The sequence below is a fragment of the Pempheris klunzingeri genome, chromosome 9, assembly GCF_042242105.1.
Source record: "Pempheris klunzingeri isolate RE-2024b chromosome 9, fPemKlu1.hap1, whole genome shotgun sequence".
Lineage (NCBI taxonomy): Eukaryota > Metazoa > Chordata > Actinopteri > Acropomatiformes > Pempheridae > Pempheris > Pempheris klunzingeri.
The window spans coordinates 8,774,147-8,798,595 of NC_092020.1; the positions used below are offsets into that span (position 1 = coordinate 8,774,147).

The 24,449-nt window shown below is 40.6% G+C and overlaps 1 protein-coding gene across 1 annotated transcript; it reads left to right on the top strand.

The window, feature by feature from the left end:
- The first annotated feature begins 22 nt into the window (after positions 1–22).
- Positions 23–23,621, top strand: enpp6 (ectonucleotide pyrophosphatase/phosphodiesterase 6). The gene is made up of 8 exons (XM_070836960.1): positions 23–278; positions 7,819–7,998; positions 13,768–13,879; positions 18,775–18,916; positions 19,013–19,192; positions 21,720–21,857; positions 22,566–22,689; positions 23,025–23,621. The coding sequence occupies exons 1-8, from the start codon at positions 23–25 to the stop codon at positions 23,228–23,230; spliced, it is 1,338 nt and encodes a 445-aa protein (XP_070693061.1). The 3' UTR covers positions 23,231–23,621.
- The last annotated feature ends 828 nt before the right edge of the window (positions 23,622–24,449 follow it).

Here is a 24,449-nt window from a genome sequence, read left to right on the forward strand (position 1 = left end):
CTGCGAGCCCAGCACAGCCACCATGTCCCGGAGACGCTCCCCCGCGGGCTCCCTGCTCCTCCTGACCCCGCTGCTGCTGCTGCTGGGAGGGGGCCAGCAGGCCCTGGGGGCCCACCCGCTGCTCGTCTTCCTCATCGATGGATTCCGTTACGATTACATGGATGACCTGCACGCGCTGCCCGGATTTCGCGAGCTCGTGAGGAATGGGGTGAAGGTGGATTACATGACGCCGGATTTCCCGAGTTTATCATATCCTAACTACTACTCACTGATGACAGGTAATCTGTCTGCCTGCCTGTCTGTCTGCCTGTCTGCCTGCCTGTCTGTCTGCCTGTCTAACCCAGAGGTCCGCGGCTCTTCAGCGCCCCCACACTGGGAACAGCTCTTATTGTGTTGATTCTGTGATACAGATTTTATTAAAGCGTGTTTTAATGTTTCTAAAGTGAAATCAACGTCACAGTCTACGTCACACTGTGCAGCCTCCTCCGGTGCAGGTGAGCGGGCTGAGCAGGACAAATCCACTGGGAAGAAGTGGCTGCTAGTTTTTAAGGAAAGGAAGCCGTTCACAGAACCATTCATCCAAACACCAGGGCGTCTAACAAACAGGAAATTGTCTCTCACTACTCTCTGCTCTCTCTGCAAAGACCGTCAGGACATTAAACTGAGCTCCAGCTGTGATGGAAACAGTGCTGAGCAGATACAAGCTGGACTATTGTCACGTTATTCTTTTTAAAGCTATTAGGCTGCAGCTATATAGTTTATTTATGTCAAAGTCAACTACTTTTTATTATTCATTTTCCACAAATCAGGCGAAGACTCAAAGTGGACCTGCATGGTTCTGTGTTTTATTTCTAAGTAGGTCTTTTCTTTCCTCCTCCTCAGAGTTTGGGGTTTTCCTTTGTCAGAACAATAACATTTCCTTTTGTAGTTCTATAACTTCATATACGCAACAAACTACAGCTCTACTATATATAAAACTTAATACGCAGCGTTATCTTCATTTTAAGAGTCAAATAGGTTTCGCGGCTCCAGATGAATGTTATTTGGTGGGATGGGGGCAAAAATGGCTCTTGATAGTAAAGGCTGCAGACCTCTGCCAGAACTATTTCAGCTGAATATATTACATGGCCCCTTATAGCTGGTGGTTTCCTTTTAACATAGTCAGTTGCTTTCATTCAATAGATCTAAAGATGAGCAGCTAACTTACACATTGCTACAGTTCAATGTCAGTCCTGAATTCTTATTGGTTACTTAAATACTAGTGAGAAATATGTACACGTTGTTGGTGGGACCTTTCACAACCCAATCCTGGGAATTATAATTCCAGTATCATTGTAATATCAGTTAAGTTGTCATGATGAACAGGGAGGATTTCTGTGTTTCATCAGGTACATGTAACTGCTAAAACACTTAAAGCACGTGAAAATGCAAATAATCAGCCACTATTTTCTAGTTTTGACGCATGAAAAATGTTAACGTACAGACAGTTGCACTCAAAATTATTCAACCCCCAGTGCAAATTAGGTGTACTGGCAAAATGTACGTACTGTTGGCTGTGTTCAATGAACAACTCAAACAAGCTCAATGAAATAGCACATCGCAACTAATTATAAACATTATAATATTACAGGCGGTTTCTCCAACTAAATAAATAAATAAAGATTGATTGAACTTCAACATAGAATGCCACTTTAGATGACTTCTGTATATTCTAAATGATTCAACCCCCTGAATAGAATAATATCATCATAAGAGCACTCGTTTGTAAATCAGCTGTTGTCTCAAGCACACCTGATGCAGCTCATCAAGGGCCTTGTTAGTTGCATCAGGTGTGCTTCAGATAATAATAAAGACATCAAATACCTGGACTGGCCAGAGGTTTGTTCACAGTGATGTTTGGTTGCATGTTAGAAATATGGGTAAGTCAAAAGAATTGTCCAAAAAGTTAAGAGAGGAGATCGTTGCCTTGTTACAAAAGACAGCAAAGGCACTGAATGTTTCTAGAGATACTGCTGGATGCATAATTCACAAGGTCAAAGCTAAAGGAACACTGGCTACACAAAAGAGGCTAAAAGAGGAAGCTACTAACGGCTGCCACCAGATTTCTGAGGAGGAAGGTAGCTAAAAAAAGACCTGCAGCAGGACTTGGTGGCAGCAGACACTGAGGCTTCAGTTTCTACAGTAAGGAGCATACTAAAAGCTGAAGGCCTCCATGCCTGAGCTCTCGTACACCGTTACTGATCCAGAAGCACAAATTGGCTCCAATATGCTCGAAACCATATAAATAGGACACAGAAGTTTTGGCATTCAGTTCTCTGGAGGGATGAAACAAAACTTTTCAGGTCTATGGATCAGTGGTACATCAGGAGGAGGAAGAATGAGGCATGGCGGTAGCTCGGTGATGCTCTGGGGCTGCTTTGCTTCTTCCGGCTCTGGAAACCTGCAGCGTTTGGAGGTCAAAGATGGATTCATTAAAGTATCAGGAAATCCTGGGAGAAAACATCATGCCACCTGCGAGGAGCCCTTAATTAGCATGGAGACATGGCAGTGGGAGGTAAAAGGACATTGGCTGCAGGCAATGGTTTGAAGAAAAAGCTGATCCTCAAGAAGTGGGTCTTGAAGGGAGACGAGGATATTTTCAGAGGGGAGAGAGCATGGGTTATAAATGGGTTACTGCAGATAGGGCATGATGTCTAGAGAGGAACAGGGTAGCTGGTGTGTGGCGTAATATGCATTAAAAGAATTCCAGCCAAACAGGCTGAGAGAATGCTTGGGGCCAGGCTGCTGTGGTTAGCCTCTTGAAAGGGTTTTTTTTTTGTGCATGCAAACAACATCAATTGGCTAAAAAAAACAACAGCCACACACACCTCTACACACTTCAGACTGGTCAAGTGTATTCCGCTTGTTCATAAAGGAGATGTCTTATTACTGATGCTCATCTCCTGGCCGACAATGTATTATTAATCACACTCTCTGATCTGCTCTATATTCAACTTCACCCAACTCCCAAGTGCTGCTGCACATCCATGAGCCAAAATAACAGGTTTAATGTTCAAAAAAACACATTATTTTTTCTCTATTTTAGAAAAACAGAATAATCTACAGCTTCAATCTTGCCTTCAACATCTCTGCCTCTGGTGAGGCAGATTCAGCAGGTGGTGACAGTCGGCCTACTGAAGGGCTGGATCACGTGATCAGCAGATCTCCTTATGGCATTATAAAGGGAGTCGAATCTAAACAGTGTGTTTTCACACATATTCAGTGAAACATGCAGCAGGAGAAAAAGAGAGAGGATGGTCTTTACTCAGATTTGTCTGTAGTCACACCAGGGACACATATTTATGTTGAAAAGACTTGACACTCTAATGAGGGACCTTTTAACCAGCAACGCTGTCTGCTGTCCTCTGCTTGTGCGCTTTGCTTGTCTCTCACACATCCCCCCAGCTTACTGTTACAGACTGCACCATTAACCTCCACTCATCACAACTAGTCAAAACTTGTTTTTTCTATAATATGAATGTATTATTATTATTATTATGGGCAGCACGCAGTTGTGCGATGGTTAGCACTGTTACCTTGAACCTTTCTGTGTGGAGTTTGCATGTTCTCCCCATGCTTGTGTGGGTTTTGTCCGGGTACTTCAGCTTCCTCCCACAGTCCAAAGACATGCAGGTTAGGTTAATTGATGGCTCTAAATTGCTCATAGGTGTGAGTGGTTTGTCTGTCTCTGTTAGCGACCAGTCCAGGGTATACTGGAATGGGCTCCAGCTCCCCCTCGACCCTAATGGATAAGTGGTATAGATAATGGATGGATGTATTATGTCTGTAACAATCAATCGTTGTCACTTGGGCTGAATCAGATCCTGATGCGATCTGTCTTGTAGTTATTAGATGGCAGGGTAAGTTGTGTAGCCTTTCTGAATGTTCATGTTATCAAACGTAGAAAGTAGAAGAATTCTTCCACAGTGGAGCCAGCATCAACACAAGGGGGTCAACTGGCACGGCAAAAAACAGATTCTTCAGACATGCTGAAACTGAAACAACTTTAAGATTGAAGATGACTTGGTGAGATGGACAATTTGAGATGTTCACTGGTTGACTGCAGCATGTGTGTGTGGTTGTGTTAGTGATGCATGCTTGTGTGTCAACTATCTTAGTAAGCCCTAAAAACAACAGCCCATCCTGGCCAACAGGATGTGAGCCTTTGAGCCTGCCCCTGATGATTTGCTGATGTGTGGGTTTTCATGGAGCACATTCTCCTCTCTGGCTGGTACACATACTCATACACTCATGCACGCATCCAGTGTATTAAAACCATGCAGCTCTGCTTGATGCTGATATTCTTTTGCTTGAGCTTGAATTTCCAAATTTGCTTTGGATCAAAATCAGCAATGTGTTAGTTTGTCCCTAACCCATCTGTCTCAGCTGTAGGTTCTGACTGAAGATGAAGATGAAAATCGTTAAAAACAGCTCACTCGTAGAGATAGCTTAATCTGTTACAAAGACTAATTTCACAAAAGTCTGCAGTGTTTGTGGTAATGAAGGAACATGTCACCCAGTATAACATTTGATCCCATTTCAAACCATAATTTTTATGATACACTCTTTAGATCCTTGTTTTATCTAAATGTGGCTGGCTAAAAACTTTTAGTCTATCCATCTAGTACTTAGTCAGGAGGACTCAAAAACAGACACATTATATAAGAGTCTTAACACGATTCACATGTAGGCAGTCAAACAAAGCAAACAATCCAGGGAGGGTAAGGCAGAGACAAAGTCAAAAAACGAGAAGAGATCAAACTAGCTAAGGACTCAAGGAAAAACCGCTGAAATGCTTCTCACAAGGAACAAAGATGAACTGGCACTTCACTAAATGTTCTTGGATAGGCAGGTAATTAGACAGTGGTGGAACTGGTGGGGCAGAGAAACAATCAACAGTGACAGGAAAAACACCATGGGAGGAAGTAAAGACTCTGAAACGAGAGGAGAGGTAAATAACAAAATAAAGGGTGGTCCCATGTAGACAGCTACACCCTCTTCCCGGGATGGTATGTGGTGGTGCCAATGTGGTGGTAATTTGCTGTCCCATAGTGGACTGAACTCCACAACAGAACCAGAGGATTCGCCGATTGAGGCTGTGAGAAGACTGGATGCTGACCACTTTTTCCAACTTCGAATGGTGGCAATTGGTAGTGGGTGTGAGTGTGACTGCTTATTCCAGGAGACTTAGTTCTGGGAAACCAGGCAGCACAAACAAGTCTCCAGCTCCTTGTTCAGCCACTCAGTTAGTTAGACTCTGGGTGGTACCCAAAGGAGAAACTGATGGTGGCCTCAAGGAGACAGCAGAAGGCCTTCCAAATGGGAGATGAACTGTGATCCCTAGTTTAACTATTATCTATGGGGAGATGGAATGCATTGCTCGTACTGTTGCCTGGGGGCAGGGGGTAACTTGGGCAGGGCAAGGAAGTGAACCATCTTCGAAAATCTGGCCTCCACCGAGAGAATGGTGGTGTTACTTTCAGAGTGGGGTAACCCTGTGAAGATATCCAGGGTGGTCAAACCAGGATATCAGACCAGGGGCAATGGGGCACCGGTGCATGAGGCCCAAGAGACTGAGGATTCCGAGGATTTGTACAAAGGGCATGTAGCCACACACTCTCCGCTTCCTTAGGAGCTCAGTGTTTGGCCTGCGAGCCAAAAGAAAACAGAAACAAACCGTCTGGGACTTGATTATTGAGGTTAGCCTGCCCGACCTCCTTCTCAATTCCCTGTGAGACTGCCCCTACCACACAGGAGGAAACAGAATGGTGGAGAAGGATCTCAGGCCAGCTTCAGTTTCAAACAGACGTGACAGTGTATTAGGTTTGACATTTCTGGAGACAGGGTGGTATGACAGAGAGGTTTAATTGAAAACGTTAAAGGAAAGAGCCCACCTGGCTTGTCTTTAGTTAAGTCTCCTGGCTGAGGGAAAGTTCTTATGTTCATTTCAAACCAGAAAGTGGTACTCTCCTCCCTTCCAGCCAATGCCGCCACTCCTTCAGCACTATCTTGACTGCCAGCAGCTCTCTGTTGCCACATCGCCTACTGAGGCAGTACCACTTTGATTCCGCTCCAGGGGGAGTTTAAAGCACACACTGAGAGGGCAATAGTAGTGAATTTCCTGAAATTCCTCAACATGTCATTTGTGAAAATTGAATCTTTGTCAGGGTGAACAGGCAAACAGTCCAGTGAGGATACGGCAGAGATGAAGTCAAAAAATGAGCAGACATGAACTAGAGGACAGAGCAGAATATGACTTTATATCATGGAAGTCTATACCTGCCTACGGAAGGCCAGCAGTGATTACTGTCAAGCTACAACATCGCTGTGGACTCCTGTTGTGGAGCCCTTGAGTGTAAGTCTGCCACTTCTGCCACAACTTTTCTTGCTGCACCTTCCCTATACCCTGCCCAGTGCCTCCATCAGCACAACCAGATTATGCCTGGGTATGGATGGGGGCAAAACCCAAGGTTCCAGTCTGCTCTACCCCTTAGAAATCCTGGTCCATGGATACAGAGTCCATGGATACATGCAGATTATCCAGGTGATTAGACATAGTTGACATGTCTCAGTTTCCCTCCTTAGCTGGAGCTCCAGCTGCCCCTCATCTTACTTGAGTTCCTCCTATGGGATTAACAAATCGACAGAGCCCCATTGCCAAGGCATCCCAGGCTGCTTCTCTCCCTCAAGCCTTGTTGTCGGCTCATCCATGGCCTAGCATGTTTCTATCCTTGTAACGGAAATCTTTGGCCAGGTATCCCACATAAACTCACTGCCCCCAAACATTTTTCACAATCATCTCTTTGCATCTACTGTCTTACTCCCAAGGAAGTCAGTAAACATTTTAAAACAACAAACACCCATGAGGTAAAAGGCCCTGATGGTGAACTTATACCTGCCAGGGTCTTCCAAAGGTCTTACAGTTTTTTCTCTCTGGACAACTATAATCATTCCTCCTCTTCCAAATAAACCCCAACTATTCCCTAAGGAAATATTGACTGTAGAACAGTAGCCCTCGCCTCTATTATAATGATGTGTCTGGTAATGGTGTGAAACTTCTTCCACTTTTATTGGTAAATGGTAAATGTACTGTACTATATAGTCTTTTCTTCAAGTGCTGTAACACATTCACATTCACATACCATCCATACATGGCACAATGTAAGATTCCAAGCTGCTCACCAGTCAGACACTAACAATTCACATTCACAGCAATTTAGCTGTGGTACATTACCCAAGGATACTTCATCATATGGACTGAAGGAGCTGGGAATCAAACCGGCAATCATCAGATTAGTCGACCACTGAGCCGCAGTCGCAGTTTTCTGATGATACTAATGTGATGCTACCATATTAGCACTTAGGATATGATGCAGACTCTGACATTACTGGCTATAGTTTTGAAGTTAAGTAAAAAGTTTGTACAAAGGTGTGATGACCATCTCACTAGTGGATCATTTTGTACTACTAGTCCATAACACTTGTATTATTCAGGGTCCACCATCAAAACTTTACTAATTGGAAAGTTTTAATGGTTTTCATCAGCTAATTGTGGTATTGCCTTTTTTCTGTTACTGTTTGTCTTTTGATGCTGTTTTTCCTTTTCTTTGTTTTTGTAATCGACACCATGTTTTTGTAAATGTGGGTTGCCCTTCAATGATTATAAATAAAGGTTGAATGAATGAATAACAGTGTAGAGTATTGATGTGGTTTTAGGAGTTCTCTTGACATTGGATACTCACACTATGCTGTCTTTTGCTATTTCTGTTGATTTGTCAGGCCGTCACTGTGACATTCATCAAATGACTGGGAACTACATGTGGGATCAAGCCTCCAATAAGGAGTTTCTGATTGGTACCAATCCTGACAGCCGGTTGCCTCTTTGGTGGAATGGATCAGAGCCATTATGGGTCACCTTGCAGAAGCTGGGGAAAAAGGTTTTCATGTACTACTGGCCCGGTGAGCAAACACATTGTTAACTGACACACTCAACTGAAGCTGTTTGCATTTATTGGTGGCGTTTTGCAAACTGCATGCACAAAACAGATATGCTTTTATTTTAAACAATAAAGCTGCCTACACATATTATGTAACAGCTTGCATTGTACTTGCACTATATCTACTATGTTGCACTATATGCTTGTAAATGCAACCCAAAGGCTATTTTCTCCTGTTTAAAAGATATTGTGTATTTTCTGGTTCTGAGCGCTGCCAAAACACTGAGGATCATTACACTTAATACTGTTTAGACACAGATGGAGTACTGAGGCTTTTGCTGCTGCTCTGCTAATGTAATGCTTATACTATGCAGGATGTGTGGACATTGCGTTAGCCCTGAAGATGTTTCTCCACTCATCCAGAGGCTTCATCAGTTCTATCCACTGGTGGAGAGCTCCAGAGTGATAATGTAAATGTCTCTGCTCCATTTGTTAGTCTGATGTTGCTACTACGACTTTTAGTGACAGAAGACAGAATCTTTGAAACATGAGTGATGGAGACCCAAATATGTGGTAACAAGTATCAACACGTGTAGGTTTGCAACATTACTAAAATACCAAAAGCATCTTAAACTGTCTTTAAGAATGAAATAAGAGAACCTTCAAGTCTCTTTAGTTAGTTTATTTAAGACACTTGGCTGTAATTGAGTCTATTCAGTGTCAGTGTCCATAGAGGATAGTCAATGTAAGAGAATAGCAACGGTTAGACTGAAGATTAAATGACAGCAGTTAGTAGTTGCGGTATATTGAACATGGGGATTCTGTTCCTCTCCCTTAGAGGTTTACTGTGGGTGGCCAGGGTAACAGCTGGAATCTGAAGAGGCATGTTTACAACTTGCAAAACATTCATTTTCAACAGAAAAACATTGCATTTTCAATGCATTCTGTGCGCTCACTGTGATTTAGAAATTTAAAAATTTCGTACAACACTTTTAAAGCCACAATATCCACCTTATCAATGACAGCAAACATGTTGGTTGTCAGCAAAAAGACATTAGATCACCTAAGTATTTGATACAGTTCTCTTAGCATTGAAATAAGTTTAATGAATTGCAGAGCAGTGCCCCCAATTGAATTGATGGAAATTGCTGTGCGGAACTAAACTGGATGAACCCACAATGCAGACACAGAACAACTGGGTGGTTGGGAGACAGATGGGTTTATTTACACCAATGGATAGGAGCAAGGACGGGGAAAAGGGGCTAGCAGGAAGCAGGACCGGGGTGGGGACCAGGGAAGACAACCAGGCGGAGCAGGGAGCAGGAGCGGGACGGAGACCGGGGAGGGAGACAAAATCCACGACATTAGTTAGTGTATACACCCCCCCAGCTCTCTTTTTGTATTGCTATGCTTGAAATGTTCGTAGACATTCATGGTCTAGTACATTTCATACTGACTTGGCTTGTGGAAATGCTGTGTAACTGGTAACTATGCAGTCATTTAACAATTGATAAAAGTATTTTTTATTCTGCTATTGAACTTTGATCATAGCACAAAAGAAATGCAAAACAGACCAAACTTTGACTTTGAATAGAATTCTCTTACTTCCTTGTTAGTCCCTCCCTTTCGTCCCAGCATCATTTCACTTTCCCATGTTTGTATTGCTGTAGTTGGAGATGTTTTATGGGATGAAGGTTGGTTATTAATTTAGGACACTATTTTTCTCTAATTTATTTGTTATTATTACTACATCTGATAAATACTCAATGTGGTACACAAAATAGGGCAGTTACAAGGAAACTAGTGAGAAACAAATCAGTAGCAATCCGATAATTAAATGGAAAAGTGTACTCGGTAGAGTGCAGATCGCTGCCTGCCGATCTCTGCTTTGGCTAACCATAACTGAACCTGTAATATCCGAAGCTTTACAGGATATTCATGTAGCTTTTCTTTTTTTTATTACAACCTTTGGTCCTCCTGGCATATTTTTAGTTGTGGACTAAGCTGTATACACTGTAAACTGTTTCTATAAAAAAGTTAATAGATGCAGGAGGACCACTGCTTCACCTGGCTTTATCTTTGCTAAGGTGCTAAAAGCATCAAAGTGCAAGCTGATAAGAAAGGTCTCTGCACACTTAGATCTGTTTAATATATCACTTTATTTCTGAAATTTAAGTCCATCATACCTTCATCTTAGCATACATGAAACAACTTTGGAGAGGCTGCAGCACACCTGGATACATCCTAGTGGTAGAGACTCCACCTCTTGGGAATTGTAGTTTTTAAGTACTGAGTGGAGTACTGAAGCTGAGGAACAGAAACAGGGATGGACAACAACAACCAGAAAGACACACTCCTGGATCCTTTGTACTTTTGGTCTTATGTCCCCATGAACCTTTATTGGCTTCACATGCACAACAGATGAAACTCATCTGTTGTGAAATAAGTGTTGTGGTTCTCCCATTTACAATTTAACCTCCACACAACTACTAGCTTCCCTCATTTTATGGATAAAATGCCCCTGTCTTGAGAAAAGGTTGTTATATATTGTCTCTAGAATTTTTTTTTCCAGAGCCTAACAAATTGAGCATGTGAGGACCGTATGTGACCTGTTCTATCATTTTGTGTCACTTTTGAGTTTTCTGTATGTCTGTTAAGGGGAAAAGTCTCAGCTTTATGACAATACCACCATTATCTTTCTACTCCAACTATTTTATGCCCTTCAATTGTAAACTGTCATGAAACCTTTTTAGAGAAAAAGGGCACCTAAGAAAACTATCAACATTCAGCCATTATCCAAATGAAGTGAAAGACATTTATGAAGACTCAAGGCAAAATTCACAGATTTCTTGGTCTCACGTGATAACCCACATTGAAAATACATGCCCGTGGCCCATGAAAAACCTTAGTTTTCATGTATTTACACTGAACAAAAATATAAATGCAACACTTTTGTTTTTGCTCCCATTTTTCATGAGCTGAACTTAAAGAGCTAAAACATTTTCTATATACAAAAAACAACCATTTCTCTCAAATATTGTTCACAAATCTGTCTAACTCTGTGTTAGTGAGCACTTCTCCTGGCCTTTTATTGTGGCCAGCCTCAGGCACACCTGTGCAATAATCATGCTGTCTAATCAGCTCATGTAGCTTTTCTTTTTTATTACAACCTTTGGTCCTCCTGGCATATTTTTAGTTGTGGACTAAGCTGTATACACTGTAAACTGTTTCTATAAAAAAGTTAATAGATGCAGGAGGACCACTGCTTCACCTGGCTTTATCTTTGCTAAGGTGCTAAAAGCATCAAAAAGTGCAAGCTGATAAGAAAGGTCTCTGCACACTTAGATCTGTTTAATATATCACTTTATTTCTGAAATTTAAGTCCATCATACCTTCATCTTAGCATACATGAAACAACTTTGGAGAGGCTACAGCACACCTGGATACATCCTAGTGGTAGAGACTCCACCTCTTGGGAATTGTAGTTTTTAAGTACTGAGTGGAGTACTGAAGCTGAGGAACAGAAACAGGGATGGACAACAACAACCAGAAAGACACACTCCTGGATCCTTTGTACTTTTGGTCTTATGTCCCCATGAACCTTTATTGGCTTCACATGCACAACAGATGAAACTCATCTGTTGTGAAATAAGTGTTGTGGTTCTCCCATTTACAATTTAACCTCCACACAACTACTAGCTTCCCTCATTTTATGGATAAAATGCCCCTGTCTTGAGAAAAGGTTGTTATATATTGTCTCTAGAATTTTTTTTTCCAGAGCCTAACAAATTGAGCATGTGAGGACCATATGTGACCTGTTCTATCATTTTGTGTCACTTTTGAGTTTTCTGTATGTCTGTTAAGGGGAAAAGTCTCAGCTTTATGACAATACCACCATTATCTTTCTACTCCAACTATTTTATGCCCTTCAATTGTAAACTGTCATGAAACCTTTTTAGAGAAAAAGGGCACCTAAGAAAACTATCAACATTCAGCCATTATCCAAATGAAGTGAAAGACATTTATGAAGACTCAAGTCAAAATTCACAGATTTCTTGGTCTCACGTGATAACCCACATTGAAAACACATGCCCGTGGCCCATGAAAAACCTTAGTTTTCATGTATTTACACTGAACAAAAATATAAATGCAACACTTTTGTTTTCGCTCCCATTTTTCATGAGCTGAACTTAAAGAGCTAAAACATTTTCTATATACAAAAAACAACCATTTCTCTCAAATATTGTTCACAGATCTGTCTAACTCTGTGTTAGTGAGCACTTCTCCTGGCCTTTTATTGTGGCCAGCCTCAGGCACACCTGTGCAATAATCATGCTGTCTAATCAGCACCTTGATATGCCACACCTGTGAGGTGGGATGGATTATCTCGGCAAAGGAGAAGTGCTCACTAACACAGATTTAGACAGATTTGTGAACAATATTTGAGAGAAATGGTTGTTTTTTGTACATAGAAAATGTTTTAGATCTTTGAGTTCAGCTCATGAAAAATGGGAGCAAAAACAAAAGTGTTGCGTTTATATGTTTGTTCAGTGTATTTTATGCCCTTCAATTGTTAGCTGTCATGAAACCTTTTTAGAGAAAAAGGGCACCTAAGAAAACTATCAACATTCAGCCATTATCCAAATGAAGTGAAAGACATTTATGAAGACTCAAGTCAAAATTCACAGATTTCTTGGTCTCACGTGATAACCCACATTGAAAATACATGCAGATGCACGCCCAGTAAGGATAAGCCTACCCATTAAGCCCATGAAAAACCTTAGTTTTCATGTATTAAGATACAGACTACGATTTGGAATATTATGTTACATATTTATTACATTTGTTTTGCTATATTTAAAATGATTTCCTATCATTTTCATCTCTCACAAATGCTCATGTCTTGACATTAGCTAGCCTACACACACAAACATTACAAGCCACCTCTAACTAGTGATTTCCTTGTCCATTTATCATTAGAAAGCACATTACACGGCTTCATCAATAGAAAAAACTAGGCTTGTGTAGCCAAGCTAAAGTTCAGCTCTTAACACTATTTATTTCTGTGATTTATTCGCATCCTCTCACCGTCTCCTTGGCATAAAGTGCTGGTAGCGCAGATTTCTGTTGAGTTTGCAGCTAGCTTACACTTGTACTCCCAGGCTTGGTCCACTTGTCGATTGAATTCAGAAGTCGAGCGATTTCTTCTTTGCGAGAATTCATTTTGTGTGAGCTGCTCTATTAATCCATCTGTCTTCGTCTTCCTCCCTCAAAAACATTTTGATGCACAACACCAGTGAACATGCTCACTGGTGTTTTGACTGCTGACAGTTTCATTTTGTTTATGCGAGCTTGTGAATACTTAATATTTTAAATGGATTTTGGCATTGAAATAAAGCTGAGACTAATCAGAAACATGAAAAAACTCAAAATAGCCTCAAAATTGAAAATTGACTTTTTATGAAAAAGAGTTGTTTCTATGCCAGTGTGATATCCGACTCATTTTGATGGAAATGCATCACACAACAGAAAATCCTGTTGTTTATAAGGTTTGATTAAATCTTGTTCCATGTGTTTCTAAGATAGAATTATTATCACTGAAGATTAATTAGCATTATACCAGCAAGACCACCTCCTGAGCACAAATGCCCAATGGTAAATTTAAAAATAAAGCTGTGGTAAGAGCTGACTTTAATGCACACATACTACTGTTTACAATGCTATTTATCCAAAGTCTGCAAACGATGCATGTCAGTGTTTTGCATGTGTGTGTGTGTGTGTGTGTCTTCAGGCTGTGAGGTGGAGATTCTGGGTGTCCGTCCATCATTCTGCGAGGAATACGTCTACAACCCATCAGAGAAAAGCCTCACAGACTCAATAGCAAACGCTCTCATCGTCCTGAGGTAACACCACAATGACCTGCATGTGTCATGTATCCTGCGATATCCAGTGATCCATGACTTACTTTTAGCCATCACATGGAAAAAGCTGTCAACTTGCGACATGACTGCTTTGAGTAAAAACAGAATTTTGAGCTTTTATAGCCTCATATGTTAATTGTTAAAACTATAGAGAAAATTCAAGGTTAATTTATTGGTCATTTTACAACACAGGGTTGCACAAAAAATGAAACTTCATGTGGCACACGTGCAACATATAATATAACATAACATAACATAACATATATACAGAGTGTGAGAATGCCCCTGACCTCCTAACAAGTTTCAAAAGGAGCAGGATGTAGCAGCGTGGCAGGAAAACAGGTATAAGGAGGAATAAGGAAGACATGTTCTTTTTTAGTGTCTGGCTGTGCAGCACAGGTGCTATTAAACTTGCTCTCACGATTTTGACTCTACATATATAATTTTAAAAATGTGTGCCAGTCAGACATGCAACTACAGAAGCAAGTGGACACCTTTTGAATTTTTCTGCTTTAAAGCAACAAGAGATCCCTTCAACTGTGGATAAATCCAAACCTTCAGGTATTTCATTCACGCACAAACACACATACATACAAACACATATAAACACACACATACAAAAAGAACACGTCTTGCCTTATTCCTACTTTTCACATTTTCTCTCTTATTGTAACTTTGTGTTTTCCTGCTACGCTGCTGCATCCTGCTACATCCACATTTTTGAACATTATAACTGAAATATTTAATGTTTTTAACTTTTTACAACTCATTCATACTTTCAGATGGAAACTCCACATTCAAAATGTTCCATCTCTTTCATACATTCTTGGTAATATTCAACTTTTCAAATCCTATTGAAACATTTCAAAATATTCATCTTTGTTTGAACCTTAGTTATAATTTCAAACTCCTTCACATTCACATAGAAACTCAATTCAAACTTGTTCACAATTTTCATACCAAAGTATTTACACTATTTGCAGTTCAAATTTCATGCCCCAAATTTGTGCCGGTCGCAGAAATGCGAATACTGAAGCAATCAGACTTACTCTTTCAGCTCTAAGAGCCTCCAAATTGTCAGGAGTGCCAACCAAACTGCATTGAAAGTTGAGGAGGAAATCAGAATGAGGGACACCTAATCCAGTTTTGACACTACAAACACATATTTTACATCAGTGTGTTTAGTAGAGTCACCTCTCTGTCACAGTCAAGAAGTCTCAGCGATGGGAATTATAGTCTTTCAGTAAAGAGTTTGACACCTTACTTTCTGAGATGCCTGTTAACAGCAGTTTGTGGAGTCTTAACTGATGTGACTGTGACTTGCAGGAGGAAATCCCTGCGCTTAAATCGCACTTCTTGCTAAATTTTTCAACTTTTATTTACTCATTCACGCTTTCATGTACAAACTGAAATCAAACCTCAGCATGTTCCACACCTTTTATACAATATCTGTTTTATTCATCTTTTAAACCCTATGACTAATTACTAAACAATTATCCTCCAGCTGTTTCCTCATAAAAAGTTAAGCCAGCAATGTTTTTTGCATCCTGAATTCTGTTCCCACATTTCAAACTCTTAATTTTTAAAAAATTTGAATCCTATTAAAACTATTCAAAACAGTCAATTTTGCTCAAAGGTTAGGTTGATTTTTCAACTCTTATGTACTGATTTCATAATCCATTTGAACTTCCACATCTTTCAGATGTTCTGGCTAGTATTCAGTGTTTCAATCCCATTCATAGTAATTAGACTCACCGATTTCCCATTTTACCAACATATTCATATTCCTTCAGCTGCTGCTTCAACTCAGCAATCCTGTCAGCTGTCAGCATTCACATTGTGCATTGTCTAGTTCGTATTATTTTTCTTATGCCTGTTTTTCACAGTGCTACTCCTCCTGCACTGTTGCCAACACAGACACAAAAACAACAAAAATGACTTTTCCTAGAGATTTTGCAAGAATCGCAAAAAACAGAGCAACATTTTGCCATTCATTGAATCATTTGAATGTATCCTCAGTGCAGTCGTGAAAAGCATCAAACGCTATGGTGAAACTGACTCTGATGAGGACTGCCCCAGGAAAGGAAGACCAAGCGTTACCTCTGGTGTAGAGGTTCACAGCAGTTCATTAGTCATCGGCCTCAGAAACTGCAAATGAACAGCACCACAGATAAATGCTTAACACAGATCAAGAAGCAGACGCGTCTCAACATCAACTGTTTAGAGGAGGCTGTGTGAGTCAGGCCTTCATGGTCAAATTGCTGCAAAGAAGCCGCTAGTGTGGAAGAACAACAAGAAGAGAATTGCTTGGACCAAGAAACACCTGGAATGGACATTAGACCAGTGGAAATCTGTACTTTGGCCTGATGAGTCCAAATATTCAATTCAATTCAGGATCAGAGGCCAGAGAAGACCAGGATCCATAGGAACCAGGGAACCACATCAGCAGAACCAGGACCAGGATCCACAGGAACCAGAGAACCACATCAGCGGGACCGGGACCTGGACCCACAGGAACCAGAGAACCACATCAGCAGGCCAGGACCAGGATCCACAGGAACCTGAGAGATGAAATATTATATTCAAAGATTTTTGGTTCCATGCGCCACGTCTTTGTAAGACGCAGAAAAGTTGAGCGGATGGTATCTACATGTGTGTTACCACCATGAAGCATGGAGGAGGTGTAATAGTGTGGGGGGGTGCCTTGCTGGTGACACTGTTGCTATTTTACTCAAACTTAAAGGCACACTTAACCAGCATGGCTACCACAGCATTCTGTACAGCACTCTCAGCACAGCTATCAGCGACATGCCATCTAGTTAGTGCTTAGTGGGCCCATCATTTGTTTTTCTACAGGACAATGAGCCCAAACACACCTCCAGGCTGTGTGAGGGCTATTTGACCAAGAAGGAGAAATGATGGAGTGCTGGGTCAGATGACCTGACCTCTAAAATCACCTGACGTCATCTAATTGAAATGGTTTGGGATGAGTTGCACCACAGAGTGAAGGAAAAGCATCCAACAAGTATTCAGCACCTCTGGGAACTGCTTCAAGACTGTTGGAAAACCATCCAGGTGACGACCTCATGAGGCTGATTGATAGAATGCCAAGAGCGTGCAAATCTGTCATCAAAGCAAAAGGTTTCTACTCTGAAGAATCTAAAATATAAAACATATTCTGGTTTGTTTGTCACTTTTTTTGTTTACTACATACGTGTTCCTTCATAGTTTTGATGTCTTTAATATTGATTTACAATGTAGAAAATAAAGAAAAACCATCGAATGAGACATTAATACATTATTTAAAATACAATACAAATACCTATTACGTCAATAGACTGAACAGACTGATACGCAGGGCCAGTGACTTTGTAGGAGTGAAGCTCGACTCTCTGACGGTGGTGTCAGAGAGGAGAATGCTTCACAAAGTGGGAGCTATTTTGGACAATGTGTCCAACCCACTCCATGAAGTGCTGGTTAGATACAGGAGTTCTTTCAGTGCCAGACTAATTGTACCATGATGCAGTACAGAGCGCCACAGGAAATCATTCCTGCCTGTGGCCATTAATCTATACAACTCCTCACTCTGAGTGTACATGTTGTTGTAGATTATTATTATTATTATTATTATTACTTATTATCGTTATTATTATTATTATTGTTTTTATTATTATTATTATTATTATTATATAATACAACTCCTCACTCTGAGGGTACATGTTGTTATATATTATTATTAGTAGTAGTGGTAGTAGTAGTATTAGTATTATATAGTATAACGCCTTACTCTGAATGTACATGTTACATATTATTATTATTAGTTGTAAGGATGCTTTTCTGTGGTTGTAGTAATGAAGAGAGGATTCCAAGATTCATTCAAGAAGTTTATGTAGGTTTACGAGCTCGGAGTCTAACATCACAGGCATAGATGAGACTAAAGAATACAGAGCAAAGCTTTCACACATATATATATAGGATTCCACAAGCAAGATCTGGTTTCAGGTATGTGAGGGGGTGCCCCAAAGATGGACTTAACCTTTACATGAACTGACCATCGTCCAGACAAAGTGGAGTCAGGAAGATATAATGCTGACTTTAGGGGAATGTGCATGTTATTTAGGACACGTGTCCCTGCAGCATGTTACATGAAAAAGACATTCTAACATTAGTGGTATTATTATCATTATTATTATTATAGATCATTTTTTATACATACTTTATATATTTATATTTTTACTTTGTGTTTGAAGTTTATTCTTATTCTTTTGGAGCTGTGTGTAACAAAAAGCAATTTCCCCCTGGGGATTATTAAAGGAATTTTGATTCTGATATTTAGCAACTTTTTACCCATAATAATGCCAATTATGGTAAATGGTGGTTATTTCTTGTCATTTTGACCATTCAAAGCGCTTTCACATGGCATCCTCATTCACCCATTCACACATCATTCAAACAGGAGGAATCTAAGTTGGAGGTGACTATTCTGTCACAGAGCTGGAGATTGAACAGCCAATCTGACGATTGATGGACGACTTTTACCTCTAATCCACCCAACAATAGTAACAAATGAGTGTATGTGTGTGTGGGTGCTCTTGTATTACCCACTTAATGGGGTCAGAAAACTGGGAGAATGCATTTGGGGCCCACAGTGTTTTGTGAGGCCATGTAGATGGACCTTACTACATTGTTGTTATTGACAAAGCTAAAAGTGTCAAAATATTCGTTTGGTGATGGTTAAGGTTAGGGTAAGGTTCAGGGTCAGGGATAGGTTAGTGTTCTTTAGTTACAGTATTACATTGTGTTCATGGGAATTCCCCACAAAAATAGTGACACATACTTGGGTGTGTGTGTGTGTGTGTGTGTGTGTTTGTGTGCAGGTCAGGCCAAGCAAGCATGGCAGCAATATATTATGAGAGAATAGATGTGGAGGGCCATCACTTCGGTCCAGACTCTCAACAGGTCAGAACAGCTGTGCATCAACTGGATGTCGCAATCCAGACACTCAACAGCAAGATCAAAGTTAGTAATATCACTATTGTAATAACAATTGCAACCTATACTGCATTTCCTATTATATAGTTTTTAAAATCTTTTTCTGCTGTCATTTTCTCGCAGGAGGCAAACATGGTGAACCAGCTGAACATTGTGCTATTTTCAGACCATGGTATGACAAAGATCCAGTGGATGGACAAGGTCATAGAACTAGACAAGTATATCAACATGTCAGACATTGTCAAGATGATGGACAGAGGACCAGTGGTTAGTCTGTGGCCCAAAGATAACAAGTACCAAGAGGTGAGCCCACAAACAAAAACACAACAGACAGATGAAAGGTAAACTGTCAGGGTCATCGTTTGTCCATCATTACCCTTTGAGATCAAGACATCTTTTTGGTCCCTGACTTTGACTCATGCAAAGCCAGGATATTCTGAAGGAGGGGGGTGTCTTCCACTTATTCATAACTTGAAAATTACTTAATGTTCTCAAAACAAAATCAAAATATAAAATATAAATTTCTGTCAATAGTCTTTCCAGTCTTGACCAATAAAAATCACACAGCCTGTAAACACTCACAGCAAAGTTTCAAAAAAACTTCACTTCACATAGATCATAAACATAATTTCAAAATGACTCACTGAAGTTGGTAAAGAAATATAAATGTTATAGTGACTTTTGACATTTGCGATGTTGACATTCGCACCAAAGGCCAATGTGGCGTCCATATATGTGTATGTCTATGGCAATGGGCAGAAGGCACTGCTGTGTTTAAGCTTCAGAAATGCTAGGGGAAATGTAGCTTATATGGATGCCACCACACTACTTGATCTATTAAAGAGCTATGCTGCTCTTGGGGTCCATGGACTACATGTTTCTTCATGTTTTGAACAGAGAGTTCTCTCTCTGAACTAATTTTCCTAGAGCCCTCAAGTTTTCACACCTATGTGCTAAATGCACCACTGGACCAAGCTTTGTCACTGCCCTTGGCCAATGTGTGTCACGTGATCCACACAACTTCAGGTTCCCCCACCACCTTTTCTCTCTTTTTTTCGCCTGCCATGGCAGTGACATGAAGTCCTGCCTGAGCCAAGTTTATTCAGCGCCAACTGACTGAAAGTCCGGCAGTTGACCTTCCAAGCCAACAGGAGCATACCAGCAAGTTGCTAACTAGCAAGAAACAAAGGAGCGACCGGATTTCTCCAGCCTGCAATCAGGACACAGCAAGGACAAAGAACCACAACCCTTCTGCCAGCCTAGCTCATTAACAGATTTGCCAGCTAAGAAAGCAGCACACTTCCTCTTCCCATTTGAGAACTGGTAACTAACTCTAACTGGGCACACAAACAGCACCAACCCAACTGCACACATGGCTAAGCAATGGTTTAACTTTGCAAATGTATTGGATTTGATCTGCTTTAATGTTGTGCAGTGCGTTTGATTATTGTGAAGTGTTTACTACTGTAGACTGTTATGTTGGTTGGTTGGTTTTACTCACAGACAGAGGGTCTTGCATGTACCGGGCACCTTTATCTTACACTCTCACATGAACCCATACAAGTTGGCCTTCCAAGAGACAAAGCCACTACACAGACTTGGGCCTTTGTCTTCCTCTGACCTACACACCAGTGGTCTGACTGTATGTAGCCTCCATTTGGTCCTCCCCCCTTTTGTAGTCCTCCATCTACCCTTCTTCTGCATATTCACATGTACACATCCCCTCTCTCATACACACATCCTCCCCATTGCTTGTTAGCTAAGCAGATTTAGTTAGATTGTTTGTGTGACCAAATTAATAGTTAAGTTATTTTATGAGACTGAATCAGTTAAAATCTTTTTCCTCATTTAAAGAGGTGGTGCCCCAATCGCCCTCGATTGGGGCACCACCCAATGAAGTGCCACTGCTGCCCAACTGAATACTATGGGCGCAGACTTTTGCAGTTACATCTAACCAAAAAAGTAATCTACATGATAAAGAATGATGATAACATTTACAGTTGTAATACAGATGAAATTCCTATTTGTAGGTCACAGAATTCGATGAGCTACAGGATATATGTAAAGCAGCCATAAATCAAAAATATAAAAGTGGAACCCCACCTAATGCCGAAGACATTCTCAACAGACTGAAGGAGGACATCTTAGATCCCTATATCATATGCATCCACATCCAGAGCAAATGATGAGCCAAAGTCACAAGGTCTTAGTTAACGGATAAAACAGTCTTGACATGAGCCTCCTGACACTCTTCAGTTCATACCCATTTCACATATTTTCACGACGATGGAGTACCAGCTGTTCCAGCAGCGAAGATGGGAAAAGAAAACACACATAGCCAAAAGTTGCAAGAGGCGCTTTTCTGTATGGGGCACAGAAGAACCAACAACAATCAACCAGTCAGAGGATCTGTGAGATAAGAGGTTAATCTACTGGCTACAACACAGCAAAGTAGGAAATACCACTATAAAATGATCCACTTCTGATATGCCCCTCATGGGATATGAAGTATAACAAAAGCGGACTGCCGCCGGACACAGCTATACTTGGTGGAATCCCAACATTAGAGTGGTGTGTTGCCAGTCATCACAGACTTTGAACCAAAACAATAAAGTTGTGGGCCGTATAACCAAACTTATGAGCTAATAAACTGCTGACTAGATGATTCGCTGAAGACCTTTGATAATGGGAGCTCTGATCAGTTTCTTAGTGATGTATGGAGAAGTGATGAAATAAGAGCTTTGTAGTAAGGTGCTTTACAGATGAGGGTTGCTGTTTAAAATTATTCTTTTAACTCTGCTCATGTGTGTGTGTGTGTGTGTTCGTCCAGGTGTATGCTGCGTTGTCCCAGGTCCCTAATATGCGTGTCTATGCCAGATGGGAGATCCCTGAGCGTTTCCATTTCAGAGGAGGGAAGTTTGTTTTCCCCCTGACGCTAGTGGCTGAGCCCAGCTGGTTTATCATCGAGGTACCAAATAATATGTATACTAACACATCAACACGTTCACTTTAATAAAGTGTACTTCTCTTCATTTACAGATTTCCTTACTCAGAGTAACTGCTTTTCATGTGAATGCAAAGATATGAATGGTTATGAACAAACATGGTTCCGCATAATGAGACGAACATGTGTCTTTCAGTTATTTCATCATCTGTGTCTGCTCCAAACTTGTTTCAACAATTTCATTAATTCATTTGACTGTGCTGTTTAATTGTAGAAGTTAGAACAGAGAAATGTTTTTTTTTTTTTTTACATTTTGACTCCCTGTGGAGTTTTTGACATCTGGTAGTACTATGGAGCTGTTTATCTATGAGTGGTCCCCATCCACGTCCAGGTCAGCCTCTATTCAAAGTGCCTGAGAAGTGTAGAGAAGCTTCAAAAATTGGCTTTGCAAATGTTCCATGAGGAAGGAAATGGTTTAATTACATTTGTTAGAGCTCAAAGATGAATACAATCCTTTAAGGTAACACTGAATATAAACCAAGAAAACCCCACAGGGCACCTTCAAGGTTCTTACCTCAAGCTGAATTAGAAGCTATTCTGGAGTGTTCATCTATATGTGTACATTGGATTGGGATTTTGATTGTTGCTGCCATCAAAGATCCATCAGACCGTAGCACATCCATTGCTCTATTGCTTGTTTAAATCTGCTTTGTGTGTGTGTGTTTAATCCAGAACAAGACAAGACTCCCATTCTGGGGAAATGACTCTGGGGAGCGCTCAGCGTGGCAAAATGGCTGGCATGGTTATGATAATGAATTTCTCGACATGAGAGGCTTTTTCATGGCAACAGGACCTGGTAATAAACAAATCATATCTTAATAGTAGAATCACTGATTTTTTTCAAACCTGTGATCCATTGAGCAAGCATTACCCTTCACGCTGCTATCTTGAGCAACCACACTTTTCTCTTACTATCCACTAAAGCAGAGTGTACCGTGCCAGTGGAAAGACGCTACACTGAGCTCAGAACCCAAGTTGGGCTGGGTCCTGGGTGTTTTTTCAGTATGAACTTTGCAGGAGGATGGACATGTATTGCTGCTACAAGTCAAATATAGTAAATTATTCTAAAATATTATAGAAAATAACATATCTGAGATGTAGATCTAATTATGTTTACTTAATTTCATCCAGACTTCAAGCGGAATGTTCGGGCAGCTCCAATTCGAGCGGTGGATGTCTATAACGTGATGTGCTGGACATTGGGAGTGGAACCTTTGCCCAACAATGGGTCCTGGTCTCGGGTTGAGTACCTCCTGAATGGCTCAGATGGTCCATTTCAGCCCACAATTCCCTGGATCTGCTGTATAGGTCTGTTAGGAATACTGCTGGCACAATAGGAATAAAACATTTAACAGTTCAATGTTTATGGCACGTGATGGTAACTACAAACTGTCTGCTAGAGTTAGAATATTAAACTGTATAGAGGTTGATGCATCTGAAAGGAAGGGAAAACAAATAAAACGGACAGGAAACTGTGACCTTGAAATGGTTGAAGTATTATTAAGGACCAAGAACTTGAAGCCTTAAGGGGCCTAGAGAGTTTGCCAGGACCTCATGCAAACTTCCTAAATGGACTGGGGGAAAACGATCAATTCTACATGCCCGCAATACCTTAGATAGTACTTCCATTCTGGATCCTTAAAATCACTATTCTCTTCGCTCTTCAGCTCTCCGTGTCTGATCAAATGTGTTGCTGTCTGAGGTGGTATATACCTTAAATGTCCAGCAAAAATCTAATAAATGTAAATTTTGACATTTGCCTGAGCAGTTTCTCTGTTTTGACTTGATGTTTTCTTCTGCAGTTTCTGTTGAACTCTCCTTTTTCTGCCATTTCTTTTTTCCAAGATCTAATTTTCTCCAGAAAACTGTATTGCATAGAAACAAAGAGTGAATCATTTTGGAAAGAGCACCTTTAGATTGATAAACTTTATTCTGTTAAGGATGCTGATGTTGCCCCTCTTTTGATATGATCTACAAGTATTATGACCATCCATTTTCATTTATTTCTCCTTAGATTCTGGAAAATCATGTTTTCAGTTTTTAATAGCTTTTGTGGAGGCGAGGATGCTCACCTTTTCCTCACTGAAGCCACTGCCATTAAGCATTTCTAGTCACGGCAGTGTCCTTCATAGGTTAGCAATATGGCGGACTACCATTAAGGCCATCAATGAATTATTTCCTCCATCAATTACAAAAGCATTCAAGTTTTGAATGGGTCCTTATCAATGAGCCACATCGACCGTTTTTATGGAGGGGAACACGCTTTGCATTACTTAAAAAATCTTTATTTTAACTACGATAGTAATATACCATTTACATTACTAGATGTAATCATAGATCATTTAGAGGCAGTGGCATTACTAATTTGGCTCTACTAGATAATTGATTTTTATTTATATTGAAGAAAGTACACCATGTTGTGGCCGCTGTCGACTATTGTTTTGGGCCATCCGCCATCTGTTGGCTTCATTCCATTTGGAATGGCCTCTGGTTGGACGTAATCCTCATCTAAACACCCTTAAACACCTCTTTTTAAAAAAGGCATGTGATTGTAAA